General features: G+C 44.7%; 1 protein-coding gene across 7 annotated transcripts in view; it reads right to left on the bottom strand.

The window, feature by feature from the left end:
- Positions 1-18,503, bottom strand: part of PLXNA3 (plexin A3) — a 92,511-nt gene that overhangs the window by 52,210 nt on the left and 21,798 nt on the right. For all 7 annotated transcript variants that reach the window (XR_004254762.1, XM_032210874.1, XM_032210878.1 and 4 more), the window contains 5 exons: positions 17,378-17,501; positions 15,180-15,330; positions 14,033-14,132; positions 6,508-6,622; positions 3,342-3,542 (listed from right to left, as the gene is read on the bottom strand). Coding sequence is in view for 6 of the 7 variants with exons in the window: in XM_032210874.1 (XP_032066765.1) it covers positions 3,342-3,542; positions 6,508-6,622; positions 14,033-14,132; positions 15,180-15,330; positions 17,378-17,501 (691 nt within the window). In the remaining variant the exon portion in view is untranslated. The remainder of the gene's footprint in view (positions 1-3,341; positions 3,543-6,507; positions 6,623-14,032; positions 14,133-15,179; positions 15,331-17,377; positions 17,502-18,503) is intronic.

Genomic DNA, 18,503 nt, shown 5'->3' with positions numbered 1-18,503 from the left:
AATTCACTGGGCAAAGAGGCATGTCCTTCAGCATGCCTCAAATCTCATGCCCATCCATTTAATTGGATGGGCCATAATTCTAGCATGATGTGAGAGGGGTAAAAACTACTTCTCTCTCCCCTCACCGCCCCCCTTCCATTTCCCCCACCACATCCAATGGTCTCAAAGACAATATTAGATGAGAGAGAGAAAGGAAGGCTGTAAACTCTCCTGACAGCCATTTAAATATATACAGTATTTATATATTTTAGTTTCTCCTACTAACAGGTCTCTTAACTTAAGAACAGGCAGCATGCAGCCCTTCAGATGGGGAATCATGAGAGATTACATGTGTTATAAAATCTGGAGGGCTTCATGTCTACGTCAATTTCATCTATCATTTAATTTTCATTTCTAAATATCTTCTAGATATGAGAAGACAAGAACGTAGCATTTGGATAATTCAACAGTTATTGCGGTACCATTAATCTTCTGTCCCTTTCAATTTTCTTAACGCCGAAGTGTTTTTATTTAACCACTGCTACCGACAAATCAACAAACTCAATTAATTTGCCCCATTATGATCTTGTCCCAAGGTAGCCATAAGAATGAAAAGGGTTGGTGGTCAAGCCTCGTCTAGTTCAAAGTTTTATTCCTATAGAGTTGAACCAGATGCTTCTGCAACACAATGGTACTTTGTGCCATTTCCCCCAGCAACTGACAACTTGACAGCTTTACTGGAAATCACGCAGCTGCCATGGCGACAGGTAGTTCTCACGTTACAACCATTCATCTAGTGAAGTTACAACAGCGCTGAAAAAAGTGACTTACAACTGGTTTTTGCACCTATGACTGTCAGAGCATCCCCACTGTCATCTAGTCAAGATTAAGTTGCCTGACAACCAGCATGTATTTAGGATCGTGTCTTGAGGTCATGGGGTAGCCATTTGCAAGCCTTCCCAGCTGGCTTCCAACCAGGAAGCCAACAGGAGAAGCCAGATTTGCTTAATGACTGCAAAATCAACTTAACAATGACAGTGATTTGCTCAACAACCATGGCAAAAAAAAACATAAAAATAGGCCGTGACTCATTTAACAACTCTTGCTTAGCAAGAGGAATTCTGGTCCCAGCTGTGATTGTAACTGGAGGTCTATCTGGATAGCCACTCAACCGTTTTATCCTCATAAAGCAAGAATACAATACAGAGCATTAGTGTCGCCCACAGTATTTTTATACAAGTAGTGGGCCACATAGAGTCCCTCAATGTCCTTTGTGTGGCCTTAAGAGCTAGCAAGGCAAAGGTCCCATTTTCTCATCCACAGTATGAGCTCCGGGACCTTAACAAGCAACTAAAGTAGAGGTTTCTTTTGGGGTGAACAAATGGCTTCTTCTTTGATCCAGTTCAATGGTGGGAATCAGCCAGTTCGCACCTATTCGGGAGAACCGGTTGGTAACTTTCTAAGCAGTTCAGAGAACCGGTTGTTGGAAGAAATCTCCTTTTGTTTTTTCCCCACTTTACAGGGCTAATCCTATAAGGAAGGCAGGAAGGAAACATTCTAGTGTTGTTTCTAGCCTAATCTTTATTGCCCTGCTTACAGAAACTGCCTCTCCAGTTAACCCTTATTACCATTGTAACAACTAAGGCGAAGCGCCCATTGACCTGAGTGACATTGACTTGGCCACGCCCACATGATCACATGACCACTGAGCCCCGCCTACCCAGCTGGTCAATAGGGCAGAGAACTTTGAATCCCACCACTGATCCAGTTAGACTGTTATTAATTCCAGTCTGTGTTTAGTTACGTTCAGCACATAGTGCGTTCAACCAAGGTTTAACAGGGTGCTAGGTATTTATGTAGATAAGCATGAGCTGCAGACTGATTTGACAACTCTCTGCATTGTGTTTTTCCAATTAGGCAAAAGGAACATTATCCTGGAATTATATGACTAGAAAATGAGTAGATAAAGAAAACAAACTAAATGTTGCAAGGGTCAGGGAAGCAGGGAACTTCAGTTAAAAAAAACAAAAACACCAATTTCTTTAAATCTAGTGATGTGGTAACTCATTTATGGAACCATACAGGACTTTATTACTGAGGGCACCAAATATTTCAATGAATTCTTACATTCAGAAAAATTGTAATCTAGGTCAGTATTTCCTTATTACACGTAAAAAAACACCGAGACCACTGTGTTACTATGAACTGTGATGTGCTTACAAACTTTGATGGCTGTCCTTGATATACACAGGTTAACACCACAGATGTTCAAGGAAGTTTAAAAATTTGTAATTCGTAGACAAGTTGACACAAAAAGAAGATCGGTTACCCCCTGCAGAAAGCTGAGATGCTGTATTCTGTTTTCAGGAAGTTCTCAGTCCTCCTGGTTGCAGAATAGTAGTAAAGTTAAAAGGTAAAAGGTTCCCCTCGCACATAAGTGCTAGTTGTTCCCAACACTAGCGGGTGGTGCTCATCTCCGTTTCAAAGCCGAAGAGCCAGTGCTGTCTGAAGACGTCTCTGTGGTCATGTGGCCGGCATCACTAAACGCCGATGGCGCACGGAACACTGTGATCTTCCCACCAAAGGTGGTTCGTATTTTTCTACATTTTTTGGGGTACATGCTTTCGAACTGTTAGGTTGGCAGAACCTGGGACAAGTAACAGGAGCTCACTCCAGAGGTGGGTTCCTACCAGTTCGCACCTATTCGGTAGAACCGGTTCGTCAAATCTACCAAACCGGTTAGAAGAGGTTCCACCAGTGGACCCGGAAAGCAGGCCACACCTACAGAAGAGGTTCCAACATTTTTTGAAACCCACCACTGGTCCTTGGATATGATTATTCTACACTATCATGCTCATATTTATAAAACTCAGTGCCTCTGTGAAAGGTAAGGATGACTACTGCGTTTATGGTTCAATCAGAACATTGCGTGTGTTGAAGTTGTTTTAACGCAAACCAAAGATGCCTTTTAAAAAACAAATTTACATCATATTCTTATGCATGCCAGTGCTGTGTGTGAGGTAATTTAAGGTGGTTCTGACAAGTGTCGTCGGCATCTTCATATCCGGTCACATGGGCGGCAAGCCACTCCCATCCGGTCACATGGGTGGCAAGCCACTCCCACAAAGGAGGCCACACCCACAGAGTAGGTTCAAACAATTTTTGAAACCCACCACTGGCTCACTCTGTTATGCGGCGCTAGGGATTTGAACCGCTGAACTGCCGACCTTTCTGATCGACAAGCTCAGTGTCTTAGCCAGTGAGCCACCGTGTCCCTTATAGCAGTAAGTAATAATAAGAATAAATAATAGGACTAGTAGTAAGAGGGATACAAATATGGCTATAAAAGATGTGATGCTCACCGAGGTATTCTGGCACTGAACGCTGCTGGAGTTGAAGCGTACAGCTGGCACTCGCTGTTGGCGACCTTGGATTCCCAAGACGCATTCGTAATTCTTCTGGCCCGACTGAGGTTGTGGAAGGTTCTTGGCACGCAGGGTAATGGGTTGTAACACTCCCACGGGAATCAAGATCTCCCCACCAGGAAGGAGCTCTGGGCAGCCCTGGTGCAAAGGAAAAAGATGCAAGCCGTGTGTGCTCAGTAGCCTGAAAGCTTTGGCAAGGGCCATTTGTGCTGCCTGCAGGCAGGCGTGTACGTTTGTTCTGTTTATGACAGGAATATTCTCGAGGCAGGATTGCAAAGGGAAATCGTTCTAAACCCAAATGGGAGGCTGGCACTGCTTTCAAGGTAGCCGTAAGGGAACACGGAACACTTTTTCTAAGGGGGAAAAAAAAACAGTCTGATCCTAACCAGACTTACCAGAAGGAAGTACATTGACTAAAGTGATATTGCTTCGCAAACTCCGTTCTACGTTGATGGTATTTATGCTTCCCTATCAATACACTTAACATATCTTAGTTTTAAAGAAAAAAATAAGAGAAGACAGTATACTTGTGCAATCATATTACATTAAAATCTAACACGCTCAGAAACGGAAATACACCAATGAGAGGAAGAGTGGGAAACAGAAGAGAGAAGAAAGATAGGAAGAGATGGATAGGAGAGAGGGTAAGGGGGGAAGCTGAGGAGGATAAGGAGGAGTGGAATGTAGAGAGAGGAGAAGGAGAAAGGAAGAGGAAGTAGTGTAGGAAAGGATGATGGAGGGAAGAAAGGAGGTAGGAGAGAGGTAGAAGAAAGAGGTGTATGGAGAACAGAAGAGCTAATAATGGGTTGTTATCTTTCTGGGTGTTGATGACAAGAGGAACTGATGTAATTACTACTTAATACAATAGGATATTGGCTATGTAATAGTATACATGTGATTGTATGTTATGAAAATGGAAAATAAAAAAGTATATTAAAAAGTAAAGTGATATTGCTTCCTCCCCCCCGCTTTTTTTTTAGGACTGTCATTTGGGTCCCTGTGTGAAGACACCTACAATAATTCTTGGGGGATAGGAAACAAGCCTCTCTCCCTCCTGGGGACTGAGGTTCCTTCTCCCCCAGGGGGAAACAGCTGCCTAACCTTTCATATCCCAACAGCTCCACAGTGAACAAGGGTAAAAGCCCAGGAGTCTGGCTCCCGGCTCCTCCTTTGCTCCTCCTTTGCCTGTGGTGGCCGCCTGAGAGAGATGGAGATGAAAGAGCCTGCTGGGCGCTCAGAGTTTCCATGGAAACCAGAGTCTGGTTAATTGCTCCTTGGTACCAAAGGAAAGGTAGGGAGGCGGAGGGGGGAGGCCTGCTGGGCTGGCTGCTCTGTTTACGGGGCTAGCAAAGACACAGGGTGGCCATGACGCTGGCAAGCAATACAGGAAACGTAGCCCTGACCTGAAGAACAATTAAACCCCGGGTGCAACTTCCTACGGAGGCTTAAGACAATGGGGTCAAGACAAAAGGCCCAGCCTGTCGGAAGAGGAGCCTTGGAAGCACCAAGCAATTTTCCCTTCTGGCTCTTTCGTTCTGTAGACTGAAAACAAAACTCCACACAGACTGATTTAGAAGTCCCAAGCCCGACAGTTTTGCCAGTGCTCCCTAACCTAAGAGCCACGGGCAACGTTTTCACTTCCCAGAGCCTCAAAGCCTGCTCTCCAGCCTCCTCCCACTCCGGCCACCACATCCAGCCTCAAACGCTGGCCCCTCTAAGGGAGCTGCTATCAATTACCTACCCACAATGAGCCCCGGGCGTCTCTGGGTCTATTGATCCCACTGCCTGGGCCAGACGATTGATCGCGAGCCGCTGGCCCCATTACCAGCAAACACTCTGGCCTCCCCCATATCGATCCAGCCTCCCACCCGAATAAAGGCACTTTAGTACTATTCTCATTTCCCCGTGCTGTTGATCTGCCACCTGCTGACTCTTTGCTGATTGCTTGGGATTCCCTGGTCCGAGATTCCCTCTATACAAGGCCTGCGGGGGACGCTGGTGCATAAGGGTAAACCTAAATATGTAACCTCCAGAAGGGTTTCCTTTTCGGTCTGCTAGTGGAACCAAGTTTCTAAAACTCATCGTTATGAAAACACATGGTGATGTTGCCAGAGTTGGAAGACAAGAGTTTTAAAGGAAAGAGAGAACTGCTATACTCTTTATCTTGAATGCTCCCTTCTCATGATTCTGATTTCTTGCCAAACTTCCCACCTGTGCTTTTTCTCCTTTTTTTACTCTATACAGTGCTCAGCGGAGCAATTTGAACCCTGCACAGGGTCAAAATATTGCAACGGCACGGTGAGAAATATTCCAGTTAAACGTCTGCATGCAGTTGCACAACTTGCATTAACGTGGAAATGGAAACTTGGCTCCCAAATGTTCACTCCAATGCTGGAAGAGCAGGCTATGAAATACTACAGCTATTTCTGCTGTTATGTAGAAACAGGGAGCTCTTGGAAATGCAAGGAAGCGTGACCCGTCAAAACCGCGCTCGACTAAACCGCGCTCGACTAAACCGCGTCGCTGACGTCATCAACAGGGCGACAACAGCCAGCGCGGAGAAAGAAGGGCGCTTTAAATAGCGCTTTGAAAGCAAGCCGATTCAACTTAAGGTAAGGGTTAGCTTTAGGGTTAGCTTTAGGGTTAGGTTAAGGGTTAGGGTTAGGTTTAGGGTTAGGTTAAGGGTTCGGGTTCGGGTTAGGGTTAGGGTTAGGTTAAGGGTTAGGATTAGGTTTAGGGTTAGGTTAAGGGTTAGGTTTAGGGGTTAATTTTAGATTTAGGGTTTACAGCGTGCTTCTGTCTCCGCGCTGTTGTCGCCCTTTTGATGACATCAGCGACACGGTTCAGTCGAGCGCGGTTTTGTCAGTGAACCCAAGGAAGGAAGTTGAGTTGGGAAGAAGGGTAGATACGTGGGGAAATCTCTCTCCCGACTCCCTCTGCCCTGCAAGTCAGCAGGGGGACTAAAACTGCCATTGATTTCCCCAGTGGTGAAGGTTTCACGAACAAAAGATGAAAAAGGCACAGGGTGTTCATGTCCAAAAATCCTTCTAATGGCTGGCAGGAAACCCTTTCGAGATGGTAGCACTCCAGCGGCCCTTCTTACCTCAGCAGTGTTGACTCGGCCCTCTAGGAAGAAGCACTTGGCCACATTGTGGGTGCACGTATGCCTGTATTTACACCAGTGGCACGGATAGTGGCTGCTGACACAGGATAAGCACCTGTAGAATGAGGAAAAAAATTTTTAAAAAAGAAAACAGGAAAGGGGGAAAGAATGCATTGCCTGATCTACATATGTCAATTCTCTCTCCTGTTGTTTCCTTCACCTTTATTCCTCTGAAGGTTTTGTTCTGCTTAAGGATATGAAACTCGTGGGAAGGGAAGGGAGGAAGTGAAACACTGATTGAATCGGATCTTCAAATACTGTCCAACCCATCTGCTTACTGTGGAGACAAGGCCCAGAGGGAAGCAAACTTAAAACTACAGCCACCTAAGACCATTAAACTTACAATATCTACAGCATTCTAAGAAAGCATATACAAGATGGTTTATAGGGTTCCACCACAAAACCGCGGAGGACAAAATCGCGCTCGACGAAAGTGCGCATTTGATGTCATCACAGCGCGACGAAAACATCGCGCTGTGATAGAAAAATGTAAAAATAAAGCGAAAACCTTACCCTAACCCCCCCAAACCTAACCCTAAACCTAACCCTAAACCTAACCCTAAATCTAACCCTAAACCTAACCGTAACGTAACGCTAAACCTAACGCTAACCCTTAACCTAACACTAAACGTAACCCTAACACTCTAAACCTAACCCTAACCCTTAACCTAACCCTAACCCTAAACCTAACCCTAACCCTAACCCTAACCCTTACCTTTATGTGAATCGGCTTGCTTTAATTTTAATTTTATTTCAATTTTTAATTTTTTTCATCGTGCTGTGATGACGTCACATGCGCGCTTTCGTCGATCGCGCTTTTGTCCTCCGCGGTTTTGGCGGGTCACGGGTTTATAGGTGGCACTTCCCCCCAACGAGGTTAGCCAAAATGTTTCCTGGGTTATCTCCACTGTGTTGGAAATGTGGAAGAAAGGATGGCACATTCTACCATATTTGGTGGTCCTGTACTGAGGCCACGAAATACTGGAGAAGGATTAAAAAATGGCTAAAAGAGGTTACCGGGGCAAGCATGGAATGGAGACCCGAGAATCTTCTACTAAGCATTAAACCAGAAAACATGAGCAATTCAATATGGCATTTGAGCCTACATATAATTGTGGCCGCAAGAATAACTTATGCACAATTTTGGAAATCCACTACCATACCGTCGGAAGATGCTATAATTAAAAAAGATCTATGAATGTGCAGAAATGGACAGAATGACGGGTTGGCTGAGGGACAAAGGAGAAACGGAACATTATCTTAGCTGGAACTTATGGTATATGTGGGCGACAAGGAGAACAGCAGGGACTTAAAATGGGGAAAGTTAAAAGTGAACATGGGTATTGTAATAGATCCCTGAACTTTGTAATGAGAAGATGTGGCTTAGAGACCTAACAATGAGGAAGGAAAAAAAAAGTTGGGCTGTGAATGACTGTCACCGCAGGGTGGGGGAGGAGGGGAGGGGGGGTTGTATGTTTAAAATTGTATTTGTATTTGTATGTTTTACTCTTAAAAAAATGCATAACTAATAAAGATTACTTAAAAAAAATATCCAGATAACCATTAAATGGAAACAAAGAATTTGAAAATAAATAATTTGTTCCTAAAAAAAACCTACAGCCACCTACTGACTAGATCAGTGTTTCTCAACCTTGGCAACTTGAAGATGTCTGGACTTCAACTCCCAGAATTCCCCAGCCAGCGAATGCTGGCTGGGGAATTCTGGGAGTTGAAGTCCAGACATCTTCAAGTTGCCAAGGTTGAGAAACACTGGACTAGATGGTGTAAGCTAGGAGAGCCCCAAAACTGAGAGAGGAAGGTGTCCACGAGGTGTGTGGCATTTCCTACTTTACATAACAGTGAGGGAAAGGTACAGCTTGCTCTGAGGGGGAAACACAGGTCAGCGAAACTGGAAGGGTGCAGATACATCAGACTTTGTTTCCGATAAGAAGAATATAAGGCTGGCTCAAGGGTCCTGGCCTGTGGCTTGAAAAAGGCCTTGCCAACTCATCCAGGTTGCAAGTCCTAGTAAAAAAAATTGTTTCCGAGTCCAGCCACTTTTAAGCCTGGGTCAGGCCTCCAACACCGATGACTTATTCTGGGACTAAAATCTAGAAATCTTTTGCCTCTTCTTCCAAACTTCCCCTAAGGAAATAAATGGGATTGCAATCTCCCAGGGAAGGACTTAACTGATTAATTGTTTGTATTTCTAAGGCCTCCCAATTCATCAACAACTCTTGAGTGGTGCAAAACATCAAGTCAGACAGAAATATAAGATGGCTGTCCAGGGGAACAAATATCCACTAAAAGCCTATTTTTCACAGGAGCTGCCCACTTCCCATCCCAGATGAGGGCCAGGGGAAAACGTCAGATCAGAATACGTATAAAGCAGAGCAGAGTTGGGACTCTTCAAATCTCTAGGTCAGGGTTTCACAACCTTGACATTGTTAAGATACGTGGGCTTCAACTCTGGGAAACACTACTCTGAGAGAATTCTGTTCCACAAGATGGGCTCAACAGAGAAGGCAAACTTTCCTAGATCCTATCGGATGACGTTGATTAATGGAAGGGACCCAGATCCTGCTGACACCTAACATCTTGAATTGCCCTTGGAAGCCTACTAATAATCAGTGCAGCATGCAGAGCAAAGGAGTTACACAGATGTACTGTGACACACTCATAATTGCTTATTCCACTACGTTCTGCACCAGCTAAAGGTTATAAGTGGTCTTCAAGTCAGATGCATGTACAAGGCACTGCGAAGTCCGCACATTAGTTGACCAAAGCACAAGTGACAACGAGAAGGTGCTCCAGGTCCAAGAATGGGTACAATTAATAGATGAGATGAATCTATGTGAAGGTCTTCTTGGCTGCTCTGGCCCTATGGAACGATCTTCCCGTAGAAATCCGGACCCTTACTACTCTTCCGGCCTTCCGTAAAGCTGCTAAGACCTGGCTGTTCCGGCAGGCCTGGGACTGTTGATTAGTATCCAGCCCCATTCTAACAGTATGCATGGTGTGAAATTTTAACCATTGTATTCTTATTTTTTATATATGTTTTTGTCTTGCCTGTAAGCCGCCCAGAGTCCCAACGGGAGTGGGCGGCATACAAATGTCAATAAATTCAAATTCAAATTCAATACAGTTGCTGTCTCCTTCTCAGTCTGCAAATCCAGGAGAACTCCCAAACTGTATGCCAGTTCTAACTGGGGAAGTGAACCCCATTCAAAGTTAAAAACAGGAACTCCCCAGGCCGGGATGGTCCGTGAACCCATTAGGACTCAGAATTGCTAGGGTCAAGCTTAAATCCATTCCTCCCCACCTGGACCTTCATAGCCTCCGGGCCCTGGGACAAGACCTTCAACAGCATCATTTGGTTGGCTGAGACTTGAGAACCAGCTGGGGATCATTATGCACTGATAATAACCGACCGCCATGTCAACAAATGACTCACAGAGTGACTTCATGTAGTTATTAAACAGGAAGGATGTGACACTCTACAAATCAAGAGCTTCCAGCCTCTCCTTTCCAGGCAATAATTATTGGAACCAGCCAAGAGAAAGGAGAACCACCACAACATCAACAGTCATTGGCTTCATTCGAGACAGTGATGAGTCAGCATATAGATGAGAAGGTTGAACATATGGCCCCGGGATACAGCCATAACAAACTGGAGCTGAACATGCTTAAAACTGTAGAGGTGAGAATGGATTTTAGGAGGAGTGCCACTATTTTATCTCCTCTTACTGTATTTGACAGCATGGTATCAGCAGTAGAGGCCTTCAAATCCTGAAGGACTTGAAATGGATGCTTAATATTAGAACCATCATTAAAAAGGTACAGCAAAGAATGTTTTTCCTGCTTCAGCTCAGGACCTAAGATGATTTATTCCGGGCCTTATTCAAGCTGCCGCAGGAGCTGTTGATACGGTTTTACAATAATTGAATCTGTTATTTGTACTTACGATAATACAATACAATAGCAGAGTTGGAAGGGACCTTGGAGGTCTTCTAGTCCAACCCCCTGCCTAGGCAGGGAACCCTAGACCGTTTCAGACAAATGGCTATCCAACATCTTCTTAAAGACTTCCAGTGTTGGGACATTCACAACTTCTGGAGGCAACTTCTGTTCCACTGATTAATTGTTCTGACTGTCAGGAAGTTTCTCCTCCATTCTAAGTTGCTTCTCTCCTTGATTAGTTTCCACCCATTGCTTCTTTTTCTGCCCTCAGGTGCCTTGGAGAATAGTTTGACTCCCTCTTCTTTGTGGCAACCCCTGAGAGGGGTTTGCCACTAACTTCTATAACTGTTCAGTTTGGTATAGCAACCAAATAGGACAGGTACAGTCAGAGTCTAACTACAAACGATTTTATCTTTCAGATACCTGAAATATTTCTCCCAGTGGCCCTGGAAATGTTTTTTCTTCATCACCCCTTCCCAGCAGAGAACAGGTCATTCTGAAAAGGGCCACTGCTCAGCTATTTGTGAACACAGTAAGAGTGGGAAAATAGTTATCTTTTGTGGCTCTTTCTTATTACTATGATATAGGCCAGTGGTGAAATCTAATTTTTTTTTGCCACCGGTTCTGTGGGTGTGGCTTGGTGGTGGTGGTCATGTGACCGGGTGGGCGCGGCCAAGCGTTTTCCACGTTTTAAAGCACTTTAGGTGGCGCAGTGGGTAGAGTGCAGTACTGCAGGCCACTTCAGATGACTGCTAGATCATCAGTTCAGCGGTTCTAATCTTACCGGCTCAAGGTTGACTCAGCCTTCCATCCTTCCGAGGTGGGTAAAATGAGGACCCAGATTGTGGGGGCGATATGCTGACTCTGTAAACCACTTAGAGAGGGCTGAAAGCCCTATGAAGCGGTATATAAGTCTAACTGCTATTGCTATTGCTATTTTTCCTACCGAACTGGCAGGAAAGAAATGCTTTAAAAAGTGAAAATAAATGGTTCCGAAGATTGCGTGGATCAGCTGTGAGCCGCGCGATCTACTTTTTAAAGCATTTTTTTTGCTACCGGTTATAGCGAATCAGTCAGAACCGGTAGCATTTCACCCCTGATATAGTCCCCAATATGGTCTCTTAGTCATGTGCAATCAGATTCACTCTTCATCTTCCTCAAATGGTATTCTAAGCCTCTCTTTTGTCATTTTAACTCCCTGGGAAACTAATTCTCATCAGTCCTAGCATGTGGCCACCTGCATTAAGTAGGTCCTGGATATTCCGGGTCAGATCCATGGTTGTTGTATGGAATGAACTCCCAAGCCATCTCCAACTCAAATCCGGTTAAAATCTCCCAGAACTAGCTCTCCACTGCTAATTACACAACTCGGGCAGGGATGTCATGGTTTAGTTTAGTTTAGTTTAGTTTTATTTGTCTTGTATGCCGCCCACTCCCGAAGGACTCCAGGTGGCTTACAATAAACAAGGGAGGGGATAAATAAACAAAACAATACTTTAAAATCCACAACAGTCACAGTTTCCGTGGGGCTGGATATTTCGAAAGCCCCCCGGCCTGCTGGAGCAGCCAGGACTTGGTGGCTTTGCGGAAGGCTGGGAGGGTAGTAAGGGTCCGGATCTCCACAGGGAGGTCGTTCCAGAGGGCTGGAGCTGCGACAGAGAAGGCTCTCCCCCGGGGAGTCGCCAGCCGACATTGGCTGGCAGATGGAATCCGGAGAAGACCTAACCTGTGAGATCTAATCGGTTTATGGGAGGTAATCGGCAGGAGGCGGTCTCTCAGGTACCCAGGTCCGATGCCATGTAGGGTACAGCACAGAGGGTACAGCACAGAGGCTAAAACAGCAGCAAGGAACTCCGCTGTTTTCTAGTGGCCAGCTTCAACTCCAGCGTCTTACGTCTGGTTATCTGCAGCAGGTTGGCTGCTGAAAGTCAGTAGGGTTCCACGATGAAAAACTGCCACCGTTGCCACCTGCCCTGGGATCACAGCTGGTGCCAGACGTAAAAAATCTAGGTGAACAACTTGCCCCTTTGCTTCTGGTGATGCTCAGGCTCTTCTGATGCACATAGTATACGTGACCCGACAAATGTGCTAACGACAAAAGCGTGCCGACAAAACCGCGGCGCTAAAACTGCGATGTCATCAACGCACCGACAACAGAGCGCCGACAGAAGCGCGATTTAAGTTAAGGTAAGGTTTAGGTTTAGGGTTAGGTTTAGGGTTAGGTTTAGGGTTAGGGTTAGGTTTAGGTTTAGGGTTAGGATTAGGGTTAGGATTAGGGTTAGGTTTAGGGTTAGATTTAGGGTTAGATTTAGGGTTAGGGTTAGGTTTAGGGTTAGGGTTAGGTTTACAGCGCGCTTCTGTCGGCGCGCTGTTGTCGACGTGCTTCAGCGCTCATTCGTCGGCGCGGTTTAGAACTTGCGGTTTTGTCACCGCGGTTTACTCGGGCGCGCTTTTGTCAGTCGCCCTTTTGTCGGTGAAACCATAGTATACACTGAGAATGCCACACAGTCTTAAAATCTATTTACAAGACAGGGGAACCTAACTATCCCAAATCATTCAGTGGCTGGATAACCACGTCACCTTAAGCAATTGGGAAGTTTCTTTAATGATGGCTTAGGTATATTGCATGTTGCACTCAGGTTGCAATTAACAAAACCATGTGTAAGTGCAACCGAGCATAAACGTGTCACTGTTTCTACCTCAGATGGAACCTATCCTTTTAAGCTGCTCCACCTCTTACCTTAAGAGATAAGATCTGCCTTCCTCATATAGTTTGGTAATGTCTTTCACACTAATGAACAGCAGGTCGTCCTCATGATACAATGGGAACTGGGATTCAGAATTTCCGATGCTAAGTGATGCAATCATAAAGTGTCGTTTCAAATGACTGCATCGCTTGGGGAGAGCTATCCTGGCACTCCCCGTTGCTGTCATTAAGCAAGGATTGTGGGTTGTTAGTCGGTAAGTAAGGATCTCCTTGCTGCTTCCAACAAGCAAAATGGATAAGCCAGTAGGAAGTCACGAGTCCCAGGCAGCTCCCGAGGAGGCCAGTAGGCAGATAAGTGGCTGCTGCCGAGTAGGGGAGGGTGCGTGAGTGGTCATCAATTTTTAATATGCTCTTTTATAGGAATTTTGACAGATTTCTTATTTTTGCTAGAATGAAATTTAATTAACTGTCAATTGTATGCTGTTTGTTTTGAATTAATGAAATCCTGATTAGGGGTTATTTTTAATGGGGGGAAAAACATGACAGTAAATCACTAAATAAGCCAAGTGTGTATGTTTTAACTATGAGCAAAATGTAAAGAGGAAAAGATTTTTTTTTAAACTGGTTAACAGTTTTTGGAAGCTGAGATTAAATCTTATTTCGCAACAGTTGTAAACAATGACGTGTGGGTCACACGCTTTATGTGTAAATAAACTGATGGGGATTGAAAAAGAAAGACATTCTTCCCCTCCCCCCCCCATCTCCCACTAACAGTCTGTGCCCAGTTTCAAAACTCACGTGCGTAGAAGGCTGCAATCATAAAAGACAAAGTTTGTACTGGCAAATTCCATGCCAGTTTCCTTGGACAGAAGTTGGATCCTAACAGTTCGTACATCACCTGAGACAGTTATAGGGAAACGGGAAGGAGGAAGAGGAAGTAACATCAATCATGGTATGTTTACAAGCTCACATTCTTGAATTCCAACACAATCAACTTCTGCTTCCACATTCAGAATCACCAAGCAAAATTAGAATTCCATAAGATTCCTTGTGTGCATAGTTTTGCAGAAGAGAGAGAAGCAATTTTTTACCACTGTTTCAACATGTCAGTTATAACCAGGAACCAGAGGTGGGTTCCTACCAGTTCGCACCTATTCGGTAGAACCGGTTCGTCAAATCTACCGAACCGGTTAGAAGAGGTTCCACCAGTGGACCCGGAAAGCAGGCCACACCTACAGAAGAGGTTCCAAACTATTTTGAAACCCACCATTGGTCCTTGGATATGATTATTCTACACTATCATGCTCATATTTATAAAACTCAGTGCCTCTGTGAAAGGTAAGGATGACTACTGCGTTTGTGGTGCAATCAGAACATTGCGGGTGTTGAAGTTGTTTTAACGCAAACCAAAGATGCCTTTTAAAAAACAAGTTTACATCCTATTCTTATGCATGCCAGTGCTGTGTGTGAGATAATTTAAGGTGGTTCTGACAAGTGTTGTCGGTATCTTCATATCCGGTCACATGGGCGGCAAGCCACTCCCATCCGGTCACATGGGTGGCAAGCCACTCCCACAAAGGAGGCCACACCCACAGAGTAGGTTCCAACAATTTTTGAAACCCACCACTGGTTATAACCATGCAAAACCCCCAGCATCATAGAGTGGCAACCAATCGGTTAATAACCATGGAAGCAGCATGAAAAGCAAGAATGCAAGAAGCAGAAGGCCAAAATCTCTTAATACCATTTGACTTGTAATTCTAATTCCATCTTGAGCATCGTCCTCTGCTTTTAAAAAAATTGCATTCAACTTTACGCTCGTTATGAGGAGAGGATCAGGACTAAGGAGAATTTCTTTGAAGCTATCAAGAAGTTTCTGTCAGAGGCAAGGTAAGGACAGAAAGGTGGACTACCACTACTTCCCTTCTCATCATCAAGAACTTACCATATTCTCCAGGGGGTTCATCCCTCAAAGTAGGTGAAAGGCAGTGTATCTCTCCATCTACCTGAAGTTGTCCCTCACTCTCACCAAGGCCCTCAAAGGAGCAAGTCACACCAGAACTAAGGTCTGGGACATTGTGGACTGTAAGATGAAGCTGGAAACATAGCACAGAAGAATGATGTCTTTAGATGGACTAGTATGTTTGATAATTATGTCAAAAGGAGGGGAATTGCAATGTGTGCTATGTACCAGAGGTGGGTTCCTAGCAGTTCGCACCTATTTGGTAGAACCGGTTCATCAAATCTACCGAACCAGTTAGAAGAGGTTCCACCAGTGGACCCGGAAAGCAGGCTCACACCTACAGAAGAGGTTCCAAAAATTTTTGAAACCCACCACTGCCACACAAACACACACAGAGAGACAGACAGACTGAGACAGAGAGAGAGAGAGAAAGACAAAGAAAGGAAGAAATAAATAAATAAATAAATAAATAAATAAAAAAGAAAGAAAAAGAGTGAGAGATGAAAGAAAAAAAGAAAAAAGGGACAGAGAGACAAAAGGAAGGAGGGAGAGAGAGAGAGAGAGAGAGAGAGAGAGAGAGAGAGAGAGAGAAAGAACGAACACATGGTCAGCAAGCCACTCCCACCAGGTCACATGGCCGGCAAGCCACTCCCACAAAGGAGGCCACACCCACAGAGTAGGTTCCAAAATTTTTTGAAACCCACCACTGCTATGCACACATAAATATTAGACACTTCTCAGGTTTTATGACATACAGTAGCCTAAATGCAGTGACACAGATAAAATGATTGCGGTTAATCCGATTTAATCTACATTTCCCCTACTTTGCAATGGCCATGGTGGATGAATGGGAAACAAAAAAAAATCTGCAGAACACTGAAATTTGACCACTGGAAATTTTACTCAGCAGTTTATCTGGCTTCTGAATCCCTGCCAGGCATTATCCAGGCAAATCTTGGCAATCATAAAGCTGAACAGTTACCAACACACACACACACACACACAAAACAAAGGAAAACGGTTATTCTTACAAAGCTGAATGGTATGGTGAATATCATATTATTCGGGCACGGCTTACTCATCATTATGGTTCTGTTCGCCTAGGGAGGATCTTGTGACCTTCCAGATGCTCTGAGTTGCAACACCCAGCATCCCTCACCAATGGCTGCATGTGGCGAGGGCCCGTGGGAATTGTTGTTCAGCAACATCTAGAGTAGTGATAGACAGGCGGCCCTCCTGTATTGCTATATGTCAATTCTTATCAGTCCCAGCTAGCATAGTTAGTAATGAGAGGTGATTAGTTGCAGTCCAACAATAGCTGGAAGGCCACATGTTTTTTCTCCCCTAAATTAGAGGGCTATGGAGTCTCTATCCCTACTATGGACATAGCAGAGGCATAGATTATGGATCAAAGCTATCCTCTGCTATGCTTTTAGTAGCTAATATGAAGGCTGGGGATGACCTTGAAGAAGAGCGGTAATTACCCACATAAATACAATTTAGAGCACTAAACCAATTACTCTTGTTTCCCAAAGGATTCTATACTCAAGGTAGTTTGCAAGACATAAGGAATCTTATCACTAATCAAAGATCCTCTGAAGTTAATGAGTGATTTTTCATGGCATCTTCAAAAATATAACCCCATCGTCCATGAATCAACAGAATATAATGTTTACAGTCTTCCATAATAATTTACTAATTTGAATACCTCCAATTAAAAAAGAGAGCAAGAGATATAATGGTATCTTAATTCAGTTCCCAAATAACTGTAAAATTTTTATATTCGCACTGAATGATTGACTTTCTTACGGGATCCGTATGTCAGCAGCAAAAAAAAAAAAAGTGACTTCTTTAGTAACTCGCTGATGTGGATTAGGGCTAGAGGTCATGGACTTCCAAAGTCCACTTAAAAAAACGTATTTAGCTTTCCTCTCTCCTAATACTCACAGTCTATTATGTTTATAGATCGGTGTGGGGTCAAATTTCCACTTTCAGAATGGTAGCTGGCCTCAGAACGTTGAGGCTCAATTGACCAAGAACACAGAAGACAAAAAAAAGACCAATAACAGAGAGAAAAGACAGTCAGAGAAAAACAAAAAAGGAGATAAAGAACAATTAGCCAGCAGGATTGGGGGGAGCCAGATGTTCAAAAAGGCCAGCAGGAGGGAGCAGAGACTCACCACAATGCTAGGTTCTGTCACTGAGATATTACTGGGCTCAACCAGCAATTGCACACATTGTGCCAGAGTTGCCGTGAAGCGGTGGGGTTCTGCAGCATGGGGGCACTCGCTTTCTCTACAGCACCTGAGGGCAGAGAAACCAAAACGGGGTAGGGAGCAAAATGAGAGAAGTCTGCACAACCTTATACCTTCCTCTATTCCTCTTAACAGCTTCTTCTTTTTTAGTGGGACGCAAAAGCTCCTGGTGGGTTGCGGGGGTCAGTCAGCGGAAGGGACCGTGAGACAGAATGTATATATTGGAGATCTCCACTGAGGGTGGGACGGTGGGGAATTACCATACTGGCAGCCCAACTCATAACTATCGTATTTTTCAGACTATAAGACGCACTGGTGTATAAGATGCACCAGATTTTGAAGGGGTACGGTAAGTAAGAAAAAAAAAGGTTTTGTTCTCCCCGGCCCCCAGGAGTACTCTGCAGACTTCAGCAGGGCCGGGAGAAGGCAAAAACACCTCCGCTTTTTTGCCCAATTTCCGCAAACATGGGATGCGGGGCTTCGGGAGGCTGTGTTTGGTATATAAGATGCACCAATATTTCCACGCTCTTTTAGGGGGGGGGGGAAGAGGTGCATCTAATACTCTGAAAAATACGGTAAATCCAGGCATAGGAAAGACATCTTCTGTGGGAAAGTTGGCAGAACTGAGATCAAAAGGGAGGGGGCAATAAAAGCAAGGCTCGGTAATTTAAGCATGTGAGAGTGCACCCACCAGGAGAGGAGGGAGGAAGTCAGCCTGGGGACTGTAATGAAGACCTGCTGCTTCCGCTCAGGGGCCCTGGAGGCTTGTTAACATTAGAAGGAACCAAGGTTGCTTAGGGATCTGGGGACTCAGGCGCCTGCCTGGAGAAAGGATGACAGCAACCGTACATTCGCAAGCAGGATGGGACGGGGAAGGGCAGCATGCAAGTAATCCTAATCCTCCCCCCACCCCATCCCAATAAAGGGACAATATCAGTGAGATCATCCTGGATGAAATGAGATCTGGTCTTGGGTTAGGAAGGGAGAGTGAAAGCCCACAGCTTGCACACAAAGTGGAAACGCTTCGGCTGAGCATGGGAGGCATAAGCAC

Source organism: Thamnophis elegans, chromosome 2 (assembly GCF_009769535.1).
Source record: "Thamnophis elegans isolate rThaEle1 chromosome 2, rThaEle1.pri, whole genome shotgun sequence".
NCBI lineage: Eukaryota > Metazoa > Chordata > Lepidosauria > Squamata > Colubridae > Thamnophis > Thamnophis elegans.
This window is presented reverse-complemented; position numbering and strand designations above follow the sequence as displayed.